The sequence below is a fragment of the Micromys minutus genome, assembly GCF_963924665.1.
Source record: "Micromys minutus genome assembly, chromosome: 11".
Lineage (NCBI taxonomy): Eukaryota > Metazoa > Chordata > Mammalia > Rodentia > Muridae > Micromys > Micromys minutus.
In genome coordinates, this window is record NC_137980.1 from 26390474 (window position 1) to 26411065 (window position 20592).

General features: G+C 43.3%; 1 protein-coding gene across 2 annotated transcripts in view; it reads right to left on the reverse strand.

The window, feature by feature from the left end:
- Positions 1 to 8843, reverse strand: part of PKD2 (polycystin 2, transient receptor potential cation channel) — a 34720-nt gene extending 25877 nt beyond the window's left edge. The window contains exons 1-2 of one of the 2 annotated variants that reach the window (XM_080924983.1): positions 8194 to 8843; positions 1940 to 2053 (exon numbers count right to left, since the gene is read on the reverse strand). In XM_080924983.1, the coding sequence (XP_080781109.1) occupies positions 1940 to 2053; positions 8194 to 8782 (703 nt within the window). In that variant the 5' untranslated portion in view covers positions 8783 to 8843. The remainder of the gene's footprint in view (positions 1 to 1939; positions 2054 to 8193) is intronic. The other variant, XM_080924984.1, reaches the window with a different exon arrangement.
- Between the last annotated feature and the right edge of the window lie 11749 nt (positions 8844 to 20592).

Consider the following 20592-nt stretch of genomic DNA (forward strand, 5'->3'; position numbering starts at 1 on the left):
CAGCCAAGAAGGGAAACCAATCCTGAGATGACAGAATGTGCTAAGGCTGGATTGTGGGTGTCATACATCTATCTGTACATTAGAAAACAAATCGTGATCGTTTGTATATGCTTGGACCAGGGAGTGCCATTATTAGGAAGTGTGACCTTGATGGAGTAGGTGTGCCAATGTGAGCGTGGGCTTTACCACCCATCCTAGCTGCCTAGAAGCCAGTATTCTGCTAGCAGCCTTCAGATGAAGATGTAGAACTCTCAGCTCCTCCTGCACCATGCCTGCCTGGATGCTGCCATGTTCCTGCCTTGATGATAATGGACTGAACCTCTGAACCTGTAACCTAGTCCTAATTAAAATGTTGTTCTTATAAGAGTTGCCACGGTCATGGTGTCTGTTCACAGCAGTAAAACCTTAAGTAAGATACAAATGAATCAGATGCTCATGCAGATAGATCCTAAGTTACGTCTCATAAAAGTTGTTTCCTGAATAAAGCTTTCTTCTTTCAAAGGAAAAAGAAAAGTAAACCAATGTCATTTTTAAGCTTGTCTGTGGTTACTTATTTTACGTGTTTAGATTGTCACTGTTGGAATATTGTGCTCTGTTACCTGAGATGACTATGTCTTCTAGCTGCAGTAAGACAACTATCTTCATAATTGGTATATTAAATTAAATATTTAATAATTTGGCACATCTCCCAAGGGCCAGAAATAAGTGATAGGTTCTTAAAACAGAAAGTAATAACATGAATCTCATTTAGTTTTCTTTTCTCTAATCCAACAACTTCCTGAGACTTTTCTTTTGGAATTACACTTGAGAACATTTTCATTTTTACTTTTTAAAAAAAATCTACCAGCTCATTATAAGGCATACAAATGAGAAAAATGGGTGTGTGTAGGTGTGTGTGCACATGTGCATATAGCTGTGTGTGCACATTAGTGTGTATGTCCTACATACAAGCCCCTATATAAGTGAAAGAAATTTTCAGAAGGATAGTAAGAAAAAAAAATCCAAAACAATCACACACACACACACACACACACACACACACACACACACACACACAAACACAATTTTAAAAACCCATGCTTCATCATGCTTTGACTCAGGATTGATAAATTGCCTGTGTTTTTTCTGGACTTGCAAAAGCTTCTTTTTTTTGTTGTTTACATATTTTTATATTTCCATTATCTGGGGTTTAGAAGTCACAACTCCAAGTACTTCCAAGGTGACTTTAAATCTCTTTTTTTTAAAAAAAAAAAAAAAAAAAAAACAACTTTATTTTACAAAACAAAGATAAATGTACAGATTTTAAACATTTTTTGCTTAAAATTATACATTTTTTGTCAGTACTTTTTTCAGATTTTAAAATAATTTTTACATAAAACTATATGAATATATTTTTAGTCAGTACTTGAATTTTTCAAAGGCTTGACAGTATGCATTGAAAACCTAATAGTTACAATGAGCGTAAAGTACATTGCAAAAGCTTCTTGAGACTGGTTCTGTGCGACGGCTTTTCTCCTCTCACCCAGCAGAGAATGCACGAACGTGCCAAAGTAAGAGAGGGAAACAAACTCAGGTCAGCCGGCTTTCCCTTAAAGCCCTACAATTACTGATGACTTGGAAGAAATCAAACATTGAATAATGCAAACTGTCAGCATCCAAAAGGGGCCTTTGGAAGAGCTGACATCAGCAGTGTGAGCGGTTGCACACGGAAGCGCCATATTTTTGTTATGAGATGTAATATCCAAACCCCTTGGCTGGCATCTCTGCGTATGACAGGTTGCTCTGTGCATCTCACCGCACGGTCAGTCACGGCCGATAAAGAACTAGTGAGTTCTCCTCGCTGAGAGGAAAATTGCTGCCTGGCCCCTCCTGATGCTCACGTACTTCTCTTCACCCATAACTATGGCGTTTCCGGGAGAAGGACAGAGAGTGTACTCACAGATGCACAAGACTATGAGGAAAAAGAGGTAAGTGACCAGCTCCCGTAACACGCTTTTCAGGTATTTCTCTCGGTTAGTGTTGCTCTCTTCCATGAGTCTTGTTCCCCAAAGACCTTGAACATAATGAAAAGCAAACAAAACAAGGTCATCTGTCTTAAGAAATTCACAAGTGGTCCAAGGAACAGTGATATTAATAGTAAACGCATCCTCGCATGTAATATGTATGTATGCAAACTGACTCGGAAGTGATTTAGCAGAATCATCTTTTATGTACACCACATACCATCATTTGTGTCACTTCCAGGACCGCTAGTAAGTATCTTTAAATGTTTAGGAGGATGGGAAAGGAAGGCAATTTACAAGATTTAGCAATTGCAAACCTCACATATTCCTGCTTTGTAAAGGACACACCTGGCACCTCCCACTAAGCCTAAGTAGCCCAAAAGGTGGCCACCTGTGAGGGCACCGTGGCGCAAACCTGAGTTGTTGCATCATTCCAATGGGGAAACACCTACTAAGCTTCTAGCACAGTGACAGAAAGCCTGCTCCACATGGCAACCAAGTACGCTTGGCCCGTTTAAGCTTAACAGGCTTTTCAAAGTGCCGATTAATACGTTTTCAAATTAACAGCGGCAGCTCGTGCAGCCCCTCTGTTTTGATTTTTGAGAGAAAGTACGATCAGCCACCATGTTTTCTGTTTTGGCAGATGGAAAGTGTTGGGCCGGTGAAGTAATGATGTAACCCTCAGAGACTTGGCTGGAGAGATTCAGCCAGCCAGCAGCATGGTGGCTGTCCAAACCCTGTCACATTGCTGGCTCCCTGGGAGGGCCTTAATATCCTCTGCAAAACACCAGCTTCTCAGTCCTTCCAGTTAGAGTAGGTTCCCTATTAACAGACAGGAATCTAGCTCTCACATATTACCTCTGGCGTTCATTTATTAACCTAATGCAGACCACACCTGAGCCATGAACAAGTCACTGGGAGAAAAATGGGACAGCATAAGGTCTTTCCCATTGAGGAAATGAACTCATCAGTAACCTTAATATGCTTCTTGGGCCTTATAACAATACAAGAGTTCCACACTCCAAAATTTAGATATCCAATTTTCCTTGTTTAAAAAAAAAAAAAAAAAAAAAAAAACAGCATCTAAATCCAAGGACACCGTGTTACACATCATGGGTTTCACCACTCAGAATGCTGAACAGGGTTTATGATCAGCCTGCCAATGCCGAGGTCTGGTACTTGTCGGGGAATTACTCACCCAACAGAGACGCAGCATGCTAACTCACTGAAATGTTTGCTCACTGAAACTCTGCCATATTAAATAATTCTTATAAGTTTAGATGACATGGAAAATTACAACTCAGGTTAACAGAGCAGCAGCTGAGGATTAGGCTCAGAAGCATCGGGTTCAACCCCACATAATCTTTGGGTAGAGTTCTTCTGGAGGCCAGCCTATAGTGTATGCATGGAGACTGCTAGTCTCGTTAGCATCTTTTCTGCTGCGCCATCAGTGATTTTATTTCCAGTGGTTTACAGACAGCCACGAGCTAAGGCATAGACATAATTTCATACAAAAGGTATTCCCTCTAAATAGAAACAGACGAAAACGATGTCAGATTTTTTTTCCCCAAGCCAAATTTGTAATGAATTATGGCAATTTAACTAAAGCACTTGAGAGGAAATGAGAAACACCCTCTTTGTGTTTCTATAAACTACTATGTATTTACTTTTTCTAAATTACCCTACCTACCTCCTAAAAATTAAATATTCACAATCCTTATTTTCTGTATTAGGAGACAGGGACCCCTCAGCATCATGGTCCTATTGTAGACTACTTCCAGTGTTCACGAGCTGACAGGAAAGAGTGACTTAAGGTGCACATCGCTTGTGCTCAGATTCACCTGCCCCATGTTAAGGCTCTTCTTTTTCTTTCCCTAGAAACTTCTTCCTATTTGGGCAAACAACTTGATTTCTGTCTCGAAGCTAGCCCCCACCTTATCCTTCTTCACATAAAGTCGGTTCTGTTATTGTGTTTTGTGTTTTGAGAGAGGATCTTACATCGTAGCTCATTCTGATGAACCTGTAATGATTCCCCTGCCTCTGCCTCCCAAGTGCCAGGAATACCAAGCACACCAAGCCCGTTCTGTAACTCTAATGGTTTTCGTCTTTGATCTAGGCACACAGCGACACAGCCTGTATTCTAAGTTGTGATTCTGGCCAATTTCTCTATGTCAGCTCCCTCCTGACCCTAGCTCCTTGAATCCTCTACATTCTTCAGTCTGGCATATGGTCATACCAGCCTTGTCTGGAGTCCCTATAGCTCCAAATACCTGCAGGAAATGGAGCCAGCTTTCTGATGCAGCATTCAGGGTCTGCTCAGCCTTGGTTACTGCTCCTTGTTCTTTGCCAGAATCCCTTCCCTCTTCAAAGTGTAGCTCACTCTGAATCCCCGTGGAGAGCTTCACTGACCTCCTCCGGTAGAAGGTACAACTAACTATGGCCATCAAAAGGCTTCCAGAGTGCTGAGTACAGGGAGCAATTCATTGCCACCTAAGAGATTAGGGCAGGTTTCTCAACCTCTGTACTGCTGACATGCTGGATGGGATGGTGCTGTTGCAGTAGATGAGGCTCCTCCAGGAGCTTTAAGAAATTAGTTCAATTCTTCCCTTCTAACTAGCAGGTGCAACCCTACTCCTTCCTGGGCTTATAAATGCCCATTCATACATTCACATACCTCTACATATCCCTTAAGGGGCAAAAGTTCCTCTACTTATTTTGGAAAACCTCAAACGTAGGATACACATTTAGGATAATGCTGTACTGGTGATAGAGTAAGAATGGATCTGAAGATTCAAAACAGGTCAAATTATCCATCTCTGCACGCAGATGAGCAGAGCTGCAAGGAAGAATGGGGGACCAGGAGCAGCACTTTGGTGTGGTACTGTTTGCTATAGCCAAGTTCAGACCTTTCTCATCACCAATAACCTTTCCAATAACTGAATACACTCCTCTGTAGCCATCAAAAGGAAAGGCAGGAGAAATGCAAGTTATGAGATAAAATAATGATGGCCAATGATGTATCAAACAGTATATGGCAGTGCCAAGCTCTGATTATCTTAGGAAAAATAAGAGTACCCTTGTCATTCATTTGAGGCCTATCAATAAGTGACAGAATTTGCTAACTGTGGGACATATGGCTACATTGTATCATTTACTACGTGTATTTACACTAGATTTGTTATGTGTATTTGCCAATGCAGCAGGACTGGATATGATGAGTGTTACTTCCAAGATAATGTCTGGGGGCAGGGGGTACTGTCATCAGATCATCCAGTTGCCCTTAGCTTCCTCTGGCCCAGGTTTTCAGCATCAAGTCACTGGTGGCCACACACCACACCTGCCCGGCTGATGTCTCCCTGCCTCGATATTTACTTCTGGACACTAACCAAGACACCAAGCTGCTGGGTCCCAGTTATTCAGCATGCTCTGCTGCAACTGTAAAACCTTCCACTGCTTCTTAATAGGTTGAGATACATTTTAATTCCCCAGTAAGATACAGTGTATCCCAGGCTCTTCAACCCTGATTACTCACTGCTGAGATGACAAATCTATCCACTGTCCATAAAACATTTGCAGTCTGTCTGCTACCCCTGGGGTAGAAAAGGCATCAGAGACTATGCCTTTATAAAACGACCCTCCCCTGAGAGCCTGAGTGAGTGACAGGGGAAACAGCTGACCCCTCGAGATTTCAGTCATCTCCCTTAATAGTCCCCACGACCAGTGGATATGGCAAAAGTCTCATTCTCTTCTGATCCTTAGGGATGATTCACTGGATACACACAGGGTTTCCATGATTGTTATCCCACAAGGCAGAAAAAAATTACATATCATTCATTATTAGTGATTTTACACTTCTGGGCTCTTTCCCTTGAAAAATAGCGATATGCCACCGTAGCTTGTTTTGCTTTAGAGCTGCTAGCAGGATACTACCTTTACAACATGTGCCAAATATTTAATACTTATTTAATAAGCCACAAGAATGCCAACTACATTTTTTTGTAACAGAAATTGTTCAAAATTCTATATAATCAATAACTTCCCAAGTCTGCTTCTTTGTGAAATACATCTGTGGCAGGTGTGACATCACATTGTTCTTGTTGTTGTTACACATAGGAGTTTATTAGATATTACTGAGTAAGAGTACTGCCTGGTTTTGTGTCAACTTGACACAAGCTGGAGTTATCACAGAGAAAGGAGCCTCAGTTGAGAAAATGCTTCCGTGAGATCCAGCTGTAAGGCATTTTCTCAACTAGTGATTAATGGAACAGGGTCCAGCCCATTGTGGGTGGTGCCATCCCTGGGCTGGTAGACCTGGGTTCTATAAGAAAGCAGGCTGAGCAAGCCAGGAGAAGCAAGCCAGTAACATCTCTCCATGGCCTCTGCATCAGCTCCTGCTTCCTGACCTGCTTGGGTTCCAGTCCTGACTTCTTTGGTGATAAACAGCAGTGTGGAAGTGTAAGCTGAATAAACCCTTTCCTCCCCAACTTGCTTCTTGGTCATGATGTTTGTGCAGGAATAGAAATCCTGACTAAGACAGGTAGTATATGCAAAGATGCAAAGGGAAAGACCCTGGAAAGGGAATTACAGCTTCCATGCCTCTCCTGCACCCTACCTCTCCCAGAACCTCTACAGAGCTCCCACTGGTAAAGCCTGTCTTAATGTGAATTTACTGAAATTCTTCTTTAGAAGAAATAAACACAGACATACATACACACACACACACACACACACACACACACACACACATCCCAATATAAAAGTATACTTTTTATTTCATTGTCTCCCATTATTGAGTTCAAAGTTAACTATTTAACAAACGCTCCAGCTGATCATGTGACTTCCCATATCTATTAGTTTATAAGAAACTTGTATGTCACTTCAGTAAATACTTTTAGAAGCGCCTCCTACATAGTTTAAAATAACAATCTGCTTTATCCTGTTCTAGACATCAAAAAAATTAGTGGGGGAATGGGGGAAAATTACATTTACCTCAAAAGGATGTTTTGTCTTTCACAATGCCCTGTAGCACATTACCTAGTATACACATGTAAAAGCAGTGTTAAAATATCTTTCGTCATTTGTAATACTCGAGAAGTGTACCATAGCAAAGATTTGCTGCCCATTTTGGATGCCTTCTCATTTAATTCTTTCAACATATCGAGGGCTATGTACTGGCTATTTCTTTTCTAAAAAACTAAAAACTGAAGGACCAGAGCAGTTAAATAACATATGCAAGGTCAAACAGTAGCAGAACCAGAATTTGGATGTAGTCCCGACCTGTCTAAACCACTGCTTCAACATCTGGAAGGCCTGGTGACTGTAGACAGAGGGCAAGGGGAAAAATAACAACAAATCCTGGAAAGGAACTTTTAACGCTGGAGATAAAGACAACTAAGTGGGTGAGAGTTAGCGAAACTCTTTTTCCACTGATACTTCTGGCTGCAAAACTTTGAGAACATGAAATCAACTTGCTATTGGAAAATCCGTGTCTTTTCCTGCCTCGTGGAGAGTAGCAGGCACAGAACGCTGACACATTAACTAGCTGGTATTTGGAAAAGCAATCATCTTGTTGGAACGGCGAAGGACATTACATCCAGTCTTTAAACACACACACGGGGTAAGGAAGGTATAATATTTTGTTTGCAGCCATTTAAGAAATGTCTAGAATTAGAAATGGTCAAAAATGTGTTTCTATAGATATTGCTGTATTCTGTCAACAACTAACTCCTCTCTCAACCAAGCCTACTGACAATGGCCTGTTTAAAGGCATTCCTCTCAAAACTTGGGTAACACTGCATGTCCCTCCTAGAATAGCTGAAGAGACATAGCCCATCGCGGTCAAATAAAAAGTTTGGGCACTGGAACAAACTTGTTCCTCGTTTGTGATATTTAGCAAACATAAGGTTCCAACTATCAACAGTTGTACTAGAATATTAATAAGTATTCCTGGAAACAGCTTTCTTTCTTTTCCAAACTGTGCTAGCATCTTAAGAAAGAGAAGAGCCCAATGAATCCCACCAACAAAGCCCTGGTTTAACTCTGCTCTGGGAATTAGCAGAGGTTGGGAAGGCGCTCGGGAAGGAGGCGGGAACGCATAGAATGAGAGGTGGAGCCCCAGCAGACAGCCGCCCTCTGAGGACTAGGGTTCGAGCCCGCAGGCAAGCAGTTGTTGAGCGGGTCCCGATCTTACCTCGCAGTCCACGCACCAGCCTCTCCCCCCAGGCCACTCGGGGCGGTTGGCCATCCAGCGGGAGGTGGCGATGCAGCGGGTCCCCGCCGCCCGCGGGGCTGGGACACGGCGCGCCCTGGTCCTCTAGCCGGCGCCGCCTCCCGCTCGGGTGAGCCGCGCCGCGATAGCTTCCCAGCCCCCGGCCGCGGGCGCCCACCGAGCTCACGGCAGAGGAGGAGGCCGACCTCCGGCTGCCCGGGCGCCACTCCACGTCCATCTCCACCACCATCCCTCCTTCTTCTCCTTCCACCTCGTCGTCGTCGTCGTCCTCCTCGGCCTCAAAGCCCGGGTTGTCGCGGCTCCAAGCCTGCCTGGAGCAGGACGAGAGCGGAGGAGAAGGCGAGGCCGAGGCTCCGGCCGGTGGGTCCCGAGCGGCCGCCTGCCGGATGCGCTCCATCTCAATCTCCAGGCCCCGCTGCTCCCGGAGGCCGCCGGGGACTGCCAGGCCCGCGCCTCCCGCCACCAGGCGACCGGGCCCGGACGCTCGCGGCGCGGACGAGCGCCCCGCGTCCCCGGGCGGCTGCGGTTGCACGCGACTGGAGTTCACCATGGCGCTCACTGGCGCCTAGTGCGCCCCGGAGCGCCGCCGCCCTCTGCCGCAGGAGCCATGTTCTTTTCTTCCCGGGGTCGGCCGCCTGCTCCCCGCCTCCGCCCGCCCCCTCGGCCCGCCTCCCGGGCTCTGGCCTCCCCTCGACCGGCCTCAGGCGCGCCGAAAAGGCCCCGGTGGCCAAGAATCCAAGTGGACCCAGGTTGGCCACCGGTGCCCACATTCCTCTGGAGTAGCTCGCAAAAGGAGAGAGTGCTTAGCCAGCCAGCTCCTCTGGAAAGGGGCTTCTGGATGGGTCCTTGAGTGCTTAGGCCCCTGTCCATCCTCACCCTGGGTTTGCAAAGGTACAAAGATGGAGACCCTTTGGTGGGATACAGTAAACTAGTGAAATCCACTTTGAACTGAACTCTCCAGGAAGGGAAAGAAATCTATCCTTCATTTGAAAACCAGAAAGAAATCACTAAGGCTGCCCCACTTGCATTTGGTGGCCCTCGTCTCCAAGATTCTGTGTTTATTGGATGATTTCCGGTCTCCGCTCTCCAGACATCTTTGAGGAATCCAAGGGTTGAGTTTTGGGTTTTCTGATGCCTCCACCATTATCTCATTTCCGCTCCTGGCCAACCCCCTGTAACGGAATCCTGCCTCAGGCGTTAGGTCTAGATCTCCATCCTCACTACGCCCCAGCTGGTACATCCAAGTTAAGACTGCAATAGGATCAGGCAAAGCCTACTCCAAACTCAGTTTTCCCTGGTTTCTCCATCTCTTTTAAATGTCAAAACCCTGGCTGAAATCTGTGAATCTCTTGTCATTTCAGAATTTTGTTGTTTCCATCTCTCTTCTGCCATTCTAGTACTAAACTGGATTTTCTCTGTTTAGCCTCGGAGACAGGACTGGATTGGGAGCCTATGGGTGGTTCCCTACCCCACCCCACCCCCGTATTCTCCATGACCCCTCTGTCTCCAGATAAGGGTCCAGCCATGTTGGTGCATAGAATTTCAGCTTAAGTGGTAACATTTTATTTCTTCAGTTTAGCAAATGTGCATGGTCCGATCCTATCTTAGTTTGCTATAACTTAGCACATGCTGTGTTCGACGATGCAAATATATTTTTAAAAAAGTTGGTTGACTTCTTGGCTTGCACATGGCTCATTTTTCCTGTGCCTCCCCATTGTCTTCCCTTAGATGTTTCCTCTTCCCTCATCTTCCTTCTCATGCTCCGCTTTGTGGTCACTGTCATCATCGTCGTCGTCATCATCATCATCATCATCATCATCATCATAGTGATTACAGAAAACAATAATGGTATGATTTAAATTTAGTTGCTTTCAGAAAAGACCCGATAACCACATACAGTCATATCCTAAGGTACCAGGACTTGGGAATTCAACATGAATCTGTGGGGTACATGATTCATCTAGTCTTTGTGGTCACTACAATACTTTTCTAGAATGATCTTCCTATCACACACCTATCTCTCTCCCTATCCTTATTTATTAATCTCGTGTATGTTCCCTGTATGTAAAATTTAGAAATGGGCAACTAAAGCAGAGTAGCAAAGATGCTGGCCTTAAGAAAAAACCCAGACTTAAAAAAAAAAAAAAAAAAAAAAGAAAGAGGCAGAAGTCTCCCACTAGAAAGGTTAGGATGACTGTCTAGCAAGAGGTGTGGTATTCTGAACTGTGCCACAACAACACTATAACTGCTTAGCAGGCATATTGCCAGAAGATCCAGGTATGAAGAGGGAGATAGACTTGGGGTCAGAAAATAGGTTTCATGTATCGATTTTAAAATGTGCCTCAAAGAACTCTAACCATTACTTAAGATGCTGAGAAACAGAGGCGTCGGTTCCTCCATACCATTGTTACTGACTCAGAAATTCTAGGAATTTGCCCTAGAATTCTAAGTCTCTTTGTAGGCTTCTGGACACCCTAAGTTTGAGAATTAACAGTTTGTTTTCATAAAACGAACCTTGTAGCCTGAGTTTCATAGACACAGAGTGACATCATCCAGAATCCCAGACCTAGAAGAACTGACAGTGGTGTCCCTGCCTTTGCCTGTGTTTGTACACTTCATTATCAGCACCATAGAGGCAGACAGCTCTATCACCTGGGGGGAGTTACTTGTGTCTGTAGAAATGGTAAACATGTACCTCGTAGGTCTTTGAAGATATGCTGAATGGATACAGATGTCAAACCCATCCCTTCAGGCTGCTGTAACAAAAATACCATCACCAGGTGGCTTATACACATCTGGTTCTCACAGCTCTAGAAGCAGAAGTTTCGAGAGCATGGTGCCAACAGAGTTGGTGTGTGTTACAAGTCTTTTCTGATCCGCGTGACACCATTTAGATTTATCTTCATGTGGTGAAGGGCCAAAAAGCTGCATTAGAATTTGGGTCAGAAATGTCCTTTGATATCTGGGTGTTGAAGGATCAGCCCCAGCTTGTGATCCTGTTAGAAAGCAGTAAACCCTTTGTGAGGCGGGGACCAAGTAAAGATAGGTCCTCAGAGACATAATTCTTCTTGAAGGGATTATTGGGATCCAGGTCTTTTCTCCCACCTCCTCCTCTTCCCTCCTGCTACCTTCTGCTCACCATGGGTAGCCTTGTTCCACCATATGAATAAGCTCCAGTGATATTCATACTCACAAGTCTGAATGAACAGGGCTAGTAAACTACTTAACCTGTGACTGTGAGCCCAAAAAACCTTTTCACCCTTTTGACTTACCTCAGGCATTTCATCATAGCAATGAAAAATGAACCAGCACATCCATCAATATGACTAATCAAGACCCCACCTCCTTTTATTATCCTGTGACAGGGATTTTGGTGTGTGAATTTGGGAAACATCACATGGTAAATACCACGAACTGTTAAAGCTGTATTCATGCTTATGACTTAATCGTATTAATTATTTTTGACCCACCATAATTGCTCCTTGATCATCTTTGCCTTGGCTTGACTCTGCATTTGTTGAGAGCAGTGGAGCCATAGCAAACTCAAAATTGTAGAGAAAATACTTCCTGAGCATCCAGTGTGCATGAGACCCATCTCTAGGAGCAAGACACAAGCTCTGAAATGGACAAAATCTAGTCTTTGGAATGGGGTGAGAGTTGTTTGCTTGCCTTTTGGGATGTGTTTCCAACTAGAAGACAAATGGTCACTGAAGAATATGTTTCTTTTCATTTGTCCTTGGCCCCTCTTCCTAGTATGTGTGAAGTCTTTGCTTTAAACAGTGCTGTGCCAGGAAAAAAAAAAAAAGAAAAAAAGACTCGGCCAAGTAAGAAACAGAGCAATCGAATTAATCAATTACTATATATTTACCTCGAATGTCCAATTCTGTGATTTTACTTACATAATAAAATGTGCTTCTGGTTTGGATGGGTTGAACAAAACTCAGTTCAATTTAAGTAGATTCTTCCTGGAGTTGTGTTCTTGTTGGAGAGATGGTCCCCCTGAAGATAAATGATAGCAGGAGTTATCATGTAGCGTCTAGTTAATATGGACATTTCCAGCAAAGAGGGGATCCCCAGGCGAAGTGATTAGGGAAAGCAGTGAGACGACATCATAGAAGGGCTCAGAGCTGATTCTGGTAAACGAATCACAGCGTTAGTAATGACAGTAGGGCTTTTTTTTTTTCTTTTACAGGGTTAATTACTTAAAAGAAATATGAAACATTCTTCCTAAGATGTCACCTTCACCCCAATAGTAATTCAGATTGGTTAAAAATATATCTAAACAAATAAGTAACTCAGATTGGTTAGAAATGTATCTAAACAACTTGGAGTTGAATGTGTATTTGCCTCAATATTACTAACAAGAAAAGTAATTTTAAGAAAGTCTGCAATTTTAATGCACCATAATTCAAAAATTCACTGGGCTCCTTTATGCTGAATCTGGCTTAATTTTAGTCACGAGCCCAGCTATCCAAAGTCTTCGTTGTTTCTGGGCTGCTAATGTCCTCCTCTCTGTTTCCACTTTTACTTTACTGTGTTTATCCTTTGCAGAGCAACTAGCTCCAGCAAGGCCCGAGGCTGTCAGATTTTCTCTCTGTGGACACAATTACTTCATTTAAATAGTCATTTAAAACCTCTAGACTTTCCCTTATATAAAGTAAGATAGAACAAATCATGGTTTTCTTCACCTGGCCACCACAATCCTTTGTATCACATATTTCAGTAATCTGATACTGTGGGGAATGGTGTGCATATCATGGGCTGTTTAGTTTCATTTCATCTCTGTAATGGGCTTTTTCAGGGATACACTGCACAAATCCCACACTTAGTCTGGGTACTCTGTAGGCACGAGAGAAACTTGTGAACAGCAACCGTGAGGACAGTCTACTTAGATTTGGCATACATACATCCAACATATGTCCAACATACATCTAACATACATTCAATGCCCCACTGTTCATTTGGCTGTTTGTTCATTGGTTTTCCAGTGAAAACTGGTGAGTCAGATACAAGCTGAGTACCCGTTGGTTTGGATGTCTCCACCTCCAATAGGAACTCCAAAGAGCTCCTGGCATGTGTGGTGTTACTTAGCAACTCACCAAACAAACATGTTTTCCCTCATTTTCCCTAAGTGTGTATTTATTTAACGACGTTGTAAAATAACCTTTTACCACTCAACATCTGAAATCATTAGCAGAAAATCTGGTGTCTGCAGCACTGTAAGAAGAAATGTTAGCTGTTTTTAAAGCTTCCTTTTAGTCTCATCTTATTTCTGATAAAGCAAGGCTCAGATTTGTGGCATTCTGTGTTTGGCTTGCATTTAGATTGGCCCTCCTGTGTCTGTGAGGGGTTATCTTGGCCTCAGCCTTAGCTGGCACAGTGGTGATAGAATCCTAGCCTCTCCATCTCAGTTTCCCGTTCAGAGTAACGAAGTTAAATCTTCATTTTTCAGATCCTCGGTGGAATTCAGATCGGATGCTAAAAAGGGAATATTAACAAATTCACCAAGCCTTTAGTGAATGCTCACAGACATCAGGTGCCATGCTAGATTCCAGGGAAACAAAAATGAGGCATAAGTTCTGTTTTCAAAGGAAGCAAATTGTGTAAACAGACTCCCCGGAAGTGTCTTCACATCTCTCATTCCCCTTTTACAGTTCACAGAAACTTACAGATCTTTCTAGACTCAGACTCTCAGTCATGGAAGTCTCCTGGCAGGCATCTCTCTCATCTACAACCCTGGTCTCCATTTACTTGCTGGCCCACCAAGTAAATGTCTGTGTTCTTGGTAACCTCTGTCAATCATTTTCCTGGGTAGAATGCATACCCAGTGTAGGGGTAGTGATGGCGATTTCTTCACTGGCATCTGTGACTCCGCAGCCTGTCTCTTTTGAGTGACAGTGGTAATCAGACTTTCTGGGCATCAGTGGTTCTCCCTATTCTGAGTCTGAGTCTGTGTGGGACTCAGAGGTGGCTGGCACCCTTTAGCTCCCAAGAAGCGAGTCAGGCACTCAAACATGGCCAATCAGAGTATCTGGCCCCCTCAGCCCCTGTGGTTGTAATAGAGAAGTATGGTGTCCAAGTTGGATCAACGTTACTCAAGCCAGAATGTGAATTAGTTTTTAACCAAGTGTTAAATGGGAAAACCTTCTCTCGCCTGCAACTTTGTGTTCTGGAGTTCTGAGTCCAGACAAGCTGGCAGCCAAACTTGAATTTTAGGAAGTGTGGAGCCAAGAACACAGATGGAAAACTGCTTCACTTAGAATGTGAGGACTAGAAGCAAACCAAAATCAAGTTAATGTTTGTGTTGCCACACACACACACACACACACACACACACACACACACACACACACAAACACACACACGTGCAACTTGGTTCACATAATCCAGACTGACCTCAAATTCAGTGTAGCAGAAGATGACTTTGAATTTCTGATCCTCCTGTCCCTACCTCCTAAAGGCTGAGATTACAGGTGTGTGCCACCATGCCCTTAGTTCCAGCACTCTCTCCAAACAGCACCTTCTGCAGCCTTGAAATAGATAGTTTCACGTGCTATCTCCTCATTTGGTCCAGTGAAAACGTATTTATCATCTGCATCTTTATTCAAGGTGGGACTGAGAATTATTTGTTCTACTACACACTTTTATCTTAATTAACTCTAATTTATTTATTAGCACTATTTGGACATAGTTGCCACAAGACTTTGAACTATGCTTCTACCAGCCCAGACTTTCCCATAGTGTATCAGATCATTTTGCAAATACCTCTTGACCCCAACATGAACAAGGGTCTCAGCACTCCAATTCCTGCCAGTCTTTACACAGCACTTGCTTCATGTTCATGTTGTAAGATTGTGGCTATGAATGAGTCAGAGGGACCCTCTCTGATGCAGTAACTTTATAATTAAGTTGCCACACGAGTAAAACATGTAACCAACAGTTAATCTTTATGACATGCTGCCAGGAAATAATTTTGTTCTAAAGTGCAGATTCTAGGGTCTAACTCTGGGGATCTCTGATCCACTCTGCCTTTGGTGGATTGTAGAAGCATGCATGTTAAGAGAGCACAGAACAAGCCCTGAGGACATATATTTCGATGACATGACAGAGTATGTACTTACTGGACCTATAGCTTTTCTTTTTGACTATCTTACTTAGGTCAGGGTCTCTGACACTGGCAAGAAAAATTATAATAAATAAATAGATTTGAATAAAAGTGGATTGTGCAGACTGATAAGTGTCATGCTAATCACATGCATGAAAGACTTCTATGAGCTTGCTGAGTAAGCTGAAAAAGGCAGATAGTGGCTGGCCTGGATGTCTCTAAGGGGTGTGTGTATGTGTGTATGATGTATGCAAATATGTATGTATGTATAGTGTGTCAGAGACTAAGTCCTCAAGGCCAAAATGCACCCTCCTCTAGTCTGGAACGACAAGATAAGCCAGAAACACCTGTGATCTTCGAGAATAGCCACACATTGTTCCCAGAGTTGCCCTGGCCTTCTACCAGGCTCCGCCCCTCCCCAACCCCCCTCCCTACTCCCTCTTTCTACAGCTTAAAACTCACTGCCTTTGAAACATTAAATGAGACCTTGACAACCATTTTGCTCTGTCTCGCTCTCTCTTTCTCGCCCATTTCCCTGCAGGCATGGTCCCCCTCTCGACCCTGGAATATCTGGGTCCTGCAGGACGGGACAATAGTGTAGTTTGTGTGTGGTATGGTGTGTGTGTGTGTGTGTGTGTGTGTATGTATGGTATGGTGGTGGTTGTGGTATTGTATGTGTGCATGTGATATATATGTGGTTTGTGTGTGTAGTTGTGTGTAGTGTGGCATGGTATATGTCTGTGTGGCATGTGTGTGTATGATGGTAGTTTGGTACTGTATGTGTGTGTATGTGTGTGATGTATATGAGGTTTTTGTGTGTAGTGTGTGTGTGTGTGGTCTGTATGTGGTGTGGTATGTATGTGTGTGTATGGTAGGGGTGGTGGTTGTTGTGGTGTGTGTGTGTGGTATGTGTGGTATATGTGTGTGTGTGTTGTGTGTGTGGTGTGTGTGTGTTGTGTGTGTATGGTATGTGTGGTGTGTGTGTGTTGTGTGTGTGTGGTATGTGTGGTGTATGTGTGGTGTATGTGTGTGTGTGTGTGTGTTGTGTGTGTGTGGTGTGTGTATGTTGTGTGTGTGTGGTATGTGTAGTGGGTGTGTGTGTGTGAGGACCTGAGTCAGCCGTCAGAGGACAGGCATGAGTGTGTAGAACAGATGTCACTTTCCCTCTCGTGTATTCTTTACTCCCGCTCTCATTTTGTCCTCTGCACCTTTTCTCTTTGATTTTCTCCTCTGACTTCTGTTCCCTCAGGACCTGAGCTGGAGCCTGACAACACTGTTCATGGTTGTTGTGTTTGAAGGCGGGAAAGATTACACTTACACTCAGACTATTTAATAGTGTCTTAATAGGTATTTTTGAAAGTTAGAAAGACTTATATCAAGACACACTGAACATATATCATATTTTTCTTTATAATTTGAAAAAGCTATGGATACACACACACACACACACACACACACACACGCTCAGGGTGGGGAGGGAGATCGTGTGGACCCACACCAAACCTCCCTTAGTGTTAAGTCTCATAGAACAAAAATATGACATCAGCATTTGAAAACTGATGTCAGTGGGAGATAAAAAATACTCATTCAGATTGTACAAGTTATTAGGTATTTTCATTGCCCTGACTGATGCCACATATGCTGTGGGTTTGGGATGATAGCCCTGTACAATTGTATCCTAGAGCTTATATAATTACAGTTACAACCAAAATACTTAAATACATCAGCGCTGTAATTTGGGTTATAATTTCAGAGCTATGCCAGCTCCTTCCCTCTCTGCCTTCAGTTACTGACAATCATTCAGCTTATCACCATCTGTATAATTATGTTATTTCACACATGTCCTATGAAGGGAATCATATACTATGCATATATTCAAAGTTAGCCTTTTTCACTTATGATTTCCTGAAGGTCAATCCCAGTCATTGTAAATTAACAATGTTTCCTTTTTTTAAAATTGCTGAATATGGTATTAAAATATGGATGCATTACTTACTTGTCTTAGTTTTCTAATATGGTGATATCCAAGGCAACATTTACAAAAAGAAAGGTATATTTTGGTCTGCACTTCTGCTTCAGCTCATGAGCTACAGGCTCTTTGCTTTTGAGTCTGTGGTGAGGCAGTGGTCACAGTAGGAAGCTCACAGTGAAGCAACACTATTCACATACTGGCAGTGAGGAAGCAAAGTGAGAGATGTAGGTTGATGTCAAGACTATACATGATTGGACAGTAGAGAGTGGAGCAGGGACAAACGTTCTGGTAAGGTGGGAGAGAAGGAGAAGCAAGAGATTCAAGATGGGGGAGGCAGAGGAGGATGGTTCAGATCAAGGCAAACTAGATCTATTTTATCTTGTCTAAGTAGGTTGTTTATATCTTTTTTTAAATTGGCAGTGAGTTTATTGTTTGAATGTATTGTGCATTGAGAATTTAACATATAAATCTGTTTGATAAGTTACTTATTGTTGAGTCATGATTTTGCCAGGCTGTGGAGGACAGTGTGTGAAAGCAATGGCTGAGAGGAAACTGGAGAACCTCCATGCAGTTCCAGCTCTGTACAAGGTGAGGACGCATGGGGCCCATGGAATGAGATGTGTGGGTTCCAGGCTTGGTAACTAACTGCCTAGAGGTCCTTGTGGGACCAGGTTCCCGGCTCCACACTGGAACAGCTCCAGCGGAGTGAGACTGCGGGATGGGTAGCAACAGAACCTTTTTAATATTTACCACAACAAGAAGGTAACAGTCCTCCAGTTCTTTCCCAATGTGTGTCTCATGACATGACATTCTCCCGGTAGACTGTAGTGCTCCTCAGCTCCACCACAAGCCAGCAGTTCTGCAGCATGTGAATGAAGCCTTTAACACATGAGCCTTTAGGGCAGTGATTCTCAACCTGTGGGCTGCAACCCCTTTGGAAGTCACGAGTCAGGTTCTGTATATCAGATGTCTACACTACAATTGACAACAGAAGCAAAATCACAGTTTTGAAGCAGCAATGAAATAATTTTATGGTGGGAGGTCACCACAATATGAGAAACTACATTAAAGGGTCTCAGCCTTAGGAAGGGTGAGAACCACTCCTTTAGGTTATATTTCAGGTGCAAACCGCCACAGTGCTATTGTTTAAGCTTTCACCCATTAAAGTGTGTGGTTAGTTTCTGGTTTTTACCATTTTACATAAAGTTCCTTTAAATTTTATGTATTTCTGCATGAAAATAGATCCCCGTATGGATGTATGTCCAAGGGTTCTTTCATATGTAAAGTGCATATAAACAACAAAGAAAAAAATTACCAAACTACTTTTAAGGATGAATTCTACCTTACTTTCCCATCAGCCATGCTTGGTCACCTGTACCACACCCCTCAAAGTGTCTGACATCATCACTATTTTTAATTATATTGGTCATTCTCGTAGGTGTTTCATGGTTGGATGCTATTATAGATTGTTTTACTTGTTTTCTTTGCAGTAATGGAGACTGAACCTAGGGCCTTGCATGCTTAAGGCACATAAATGCTTGGCCATTGTCTTACAGCTATAAATATGCCCAAATAACATTGAACATCTTTCCATGTGTTTACCCCCTTTGGTAGCCTGTTTGGTGTATCTTTTGCCTATTTTCTGATTGTATCGTTTCAGTTTTTAAAAAATCTTTTCACTTTTTAGCATTCTTTACTATAGTGCATTAATATGAAAAGTCGGTTCTGGATGTGATTTATGAGACACGCTCCTAAAACATTCAGGCTCTTCTTAGTGGTTGGAGTGTCCTGTCTGAAAACAAGCTAGAGTCATCTGAACGGGGGGAGCCTTGGCTGAGAAAATATCTCCATAAGGTCCAGCTGTAAGACACTTACTTAATTATCCATGGAAGGTGGTGCCATCCTGGCATGATAGTCCTGGGTTATATAAGAAGGCAGGTTGAGCAAGCCACGGGAAGCAAGCCAGTAAGCAGCACCTTCCATGACTTCTACATCTGCTCCTGCCTCCAGGTTCCTGCCCTGATTTCATTCGATGATGAATGCTGAGTAAAGTAAGCCCATTCCTTCCCAGGCTGCTACTGGTAATGGTGTTTCACCATGGCAACAGTAACCAGCACTGCCTGAACGTAGTGGCTTTTTGGGTCTCCTGGTGGATGCCCTTTAGAGACTATATGTCCCAGGAGCCAGCCAAGATTTAGGATTAGAACTCTCCATCCTGCTACTTGACCTCTGAAGAGGGCAGAGGCACTGAGTTCAAACAGCAGTGACAAAGGATTGACTGGGTTCTGACTAGCCAATAGACACCCCAATCTGCATTCAGAAGATGCTTTGCATACCGCGCTCTCCGTGTCTTCCTCATACCGCGCTCTCCGTGTCTTCCCCACATGCCCGATCCACGTAGCCATCTCTGAGTTGTATCTTTAACTCAGTAAGCACAGATGCTTTCTTCAGCTCCGTAAGGTGTTCCATTGAACTATGGGGTGTGAACACGATGATTATGGTAATTCCTAAACGTGTAATGAAGTTAGACAGCCCCTAAACGCAGCCCCTGGAGACTGAGCCCGGGACCTGTGGGATCTGCAGGGGAGTGGGTGTTAGGCGTTGTCAACAGCAGACCGCATGCATTGCTGCTGCATGGCTGGGGAATCTGACATTTGTGTTCTAGATTCCTTCGTAAAATGCGCAACGGACAAGCCTTTCTCCCTCCCTGCAATCTGTCTTCATCCTTATAGAAAAACAAAGTGTTACATTTTGAAAAGGCCCAATTTAATAATTCTTTATTCTTATAGATTGTGCCTTAGGCTTTGATTCCAGGACCTCTGCTTCGTCTGAGGTCTGAACATTTCCTCCTTATTGATTTTTATGGGAGTTTTGTCTTGTTACAGTTTGCATCCATAATCCACTTTTCGAGATTTGTTTTGGTTTTGTATGAAGAGTGAGACTCAGGAGAAGGACTTTCCTTGTTGCTGTTCCTTTTTTCCCCCTGTCCTGTGAATGTTCAATTGCTCCCACACTCTAAAGACCACCGCTTCTGCATAGGAAAGACTTCACTTGTTTGTCAAAAACAAACAAACAGAAAAACGGGGTACGTCTATCAAAACCTACTGCCGCACCCTCCAGGTTACCTCAGTGATTTGTCCTTCTGCTGAGGCAACACTGCTTCAACTGCTGTAGCTGGTACTAATCTTAATACCACGGGAAGGATGCTACTGGGTATGCAGCAAGCCAAACTAAAATAATATTATTTACAATAATGCTATATATTTCTGTTATAGTATGTCAT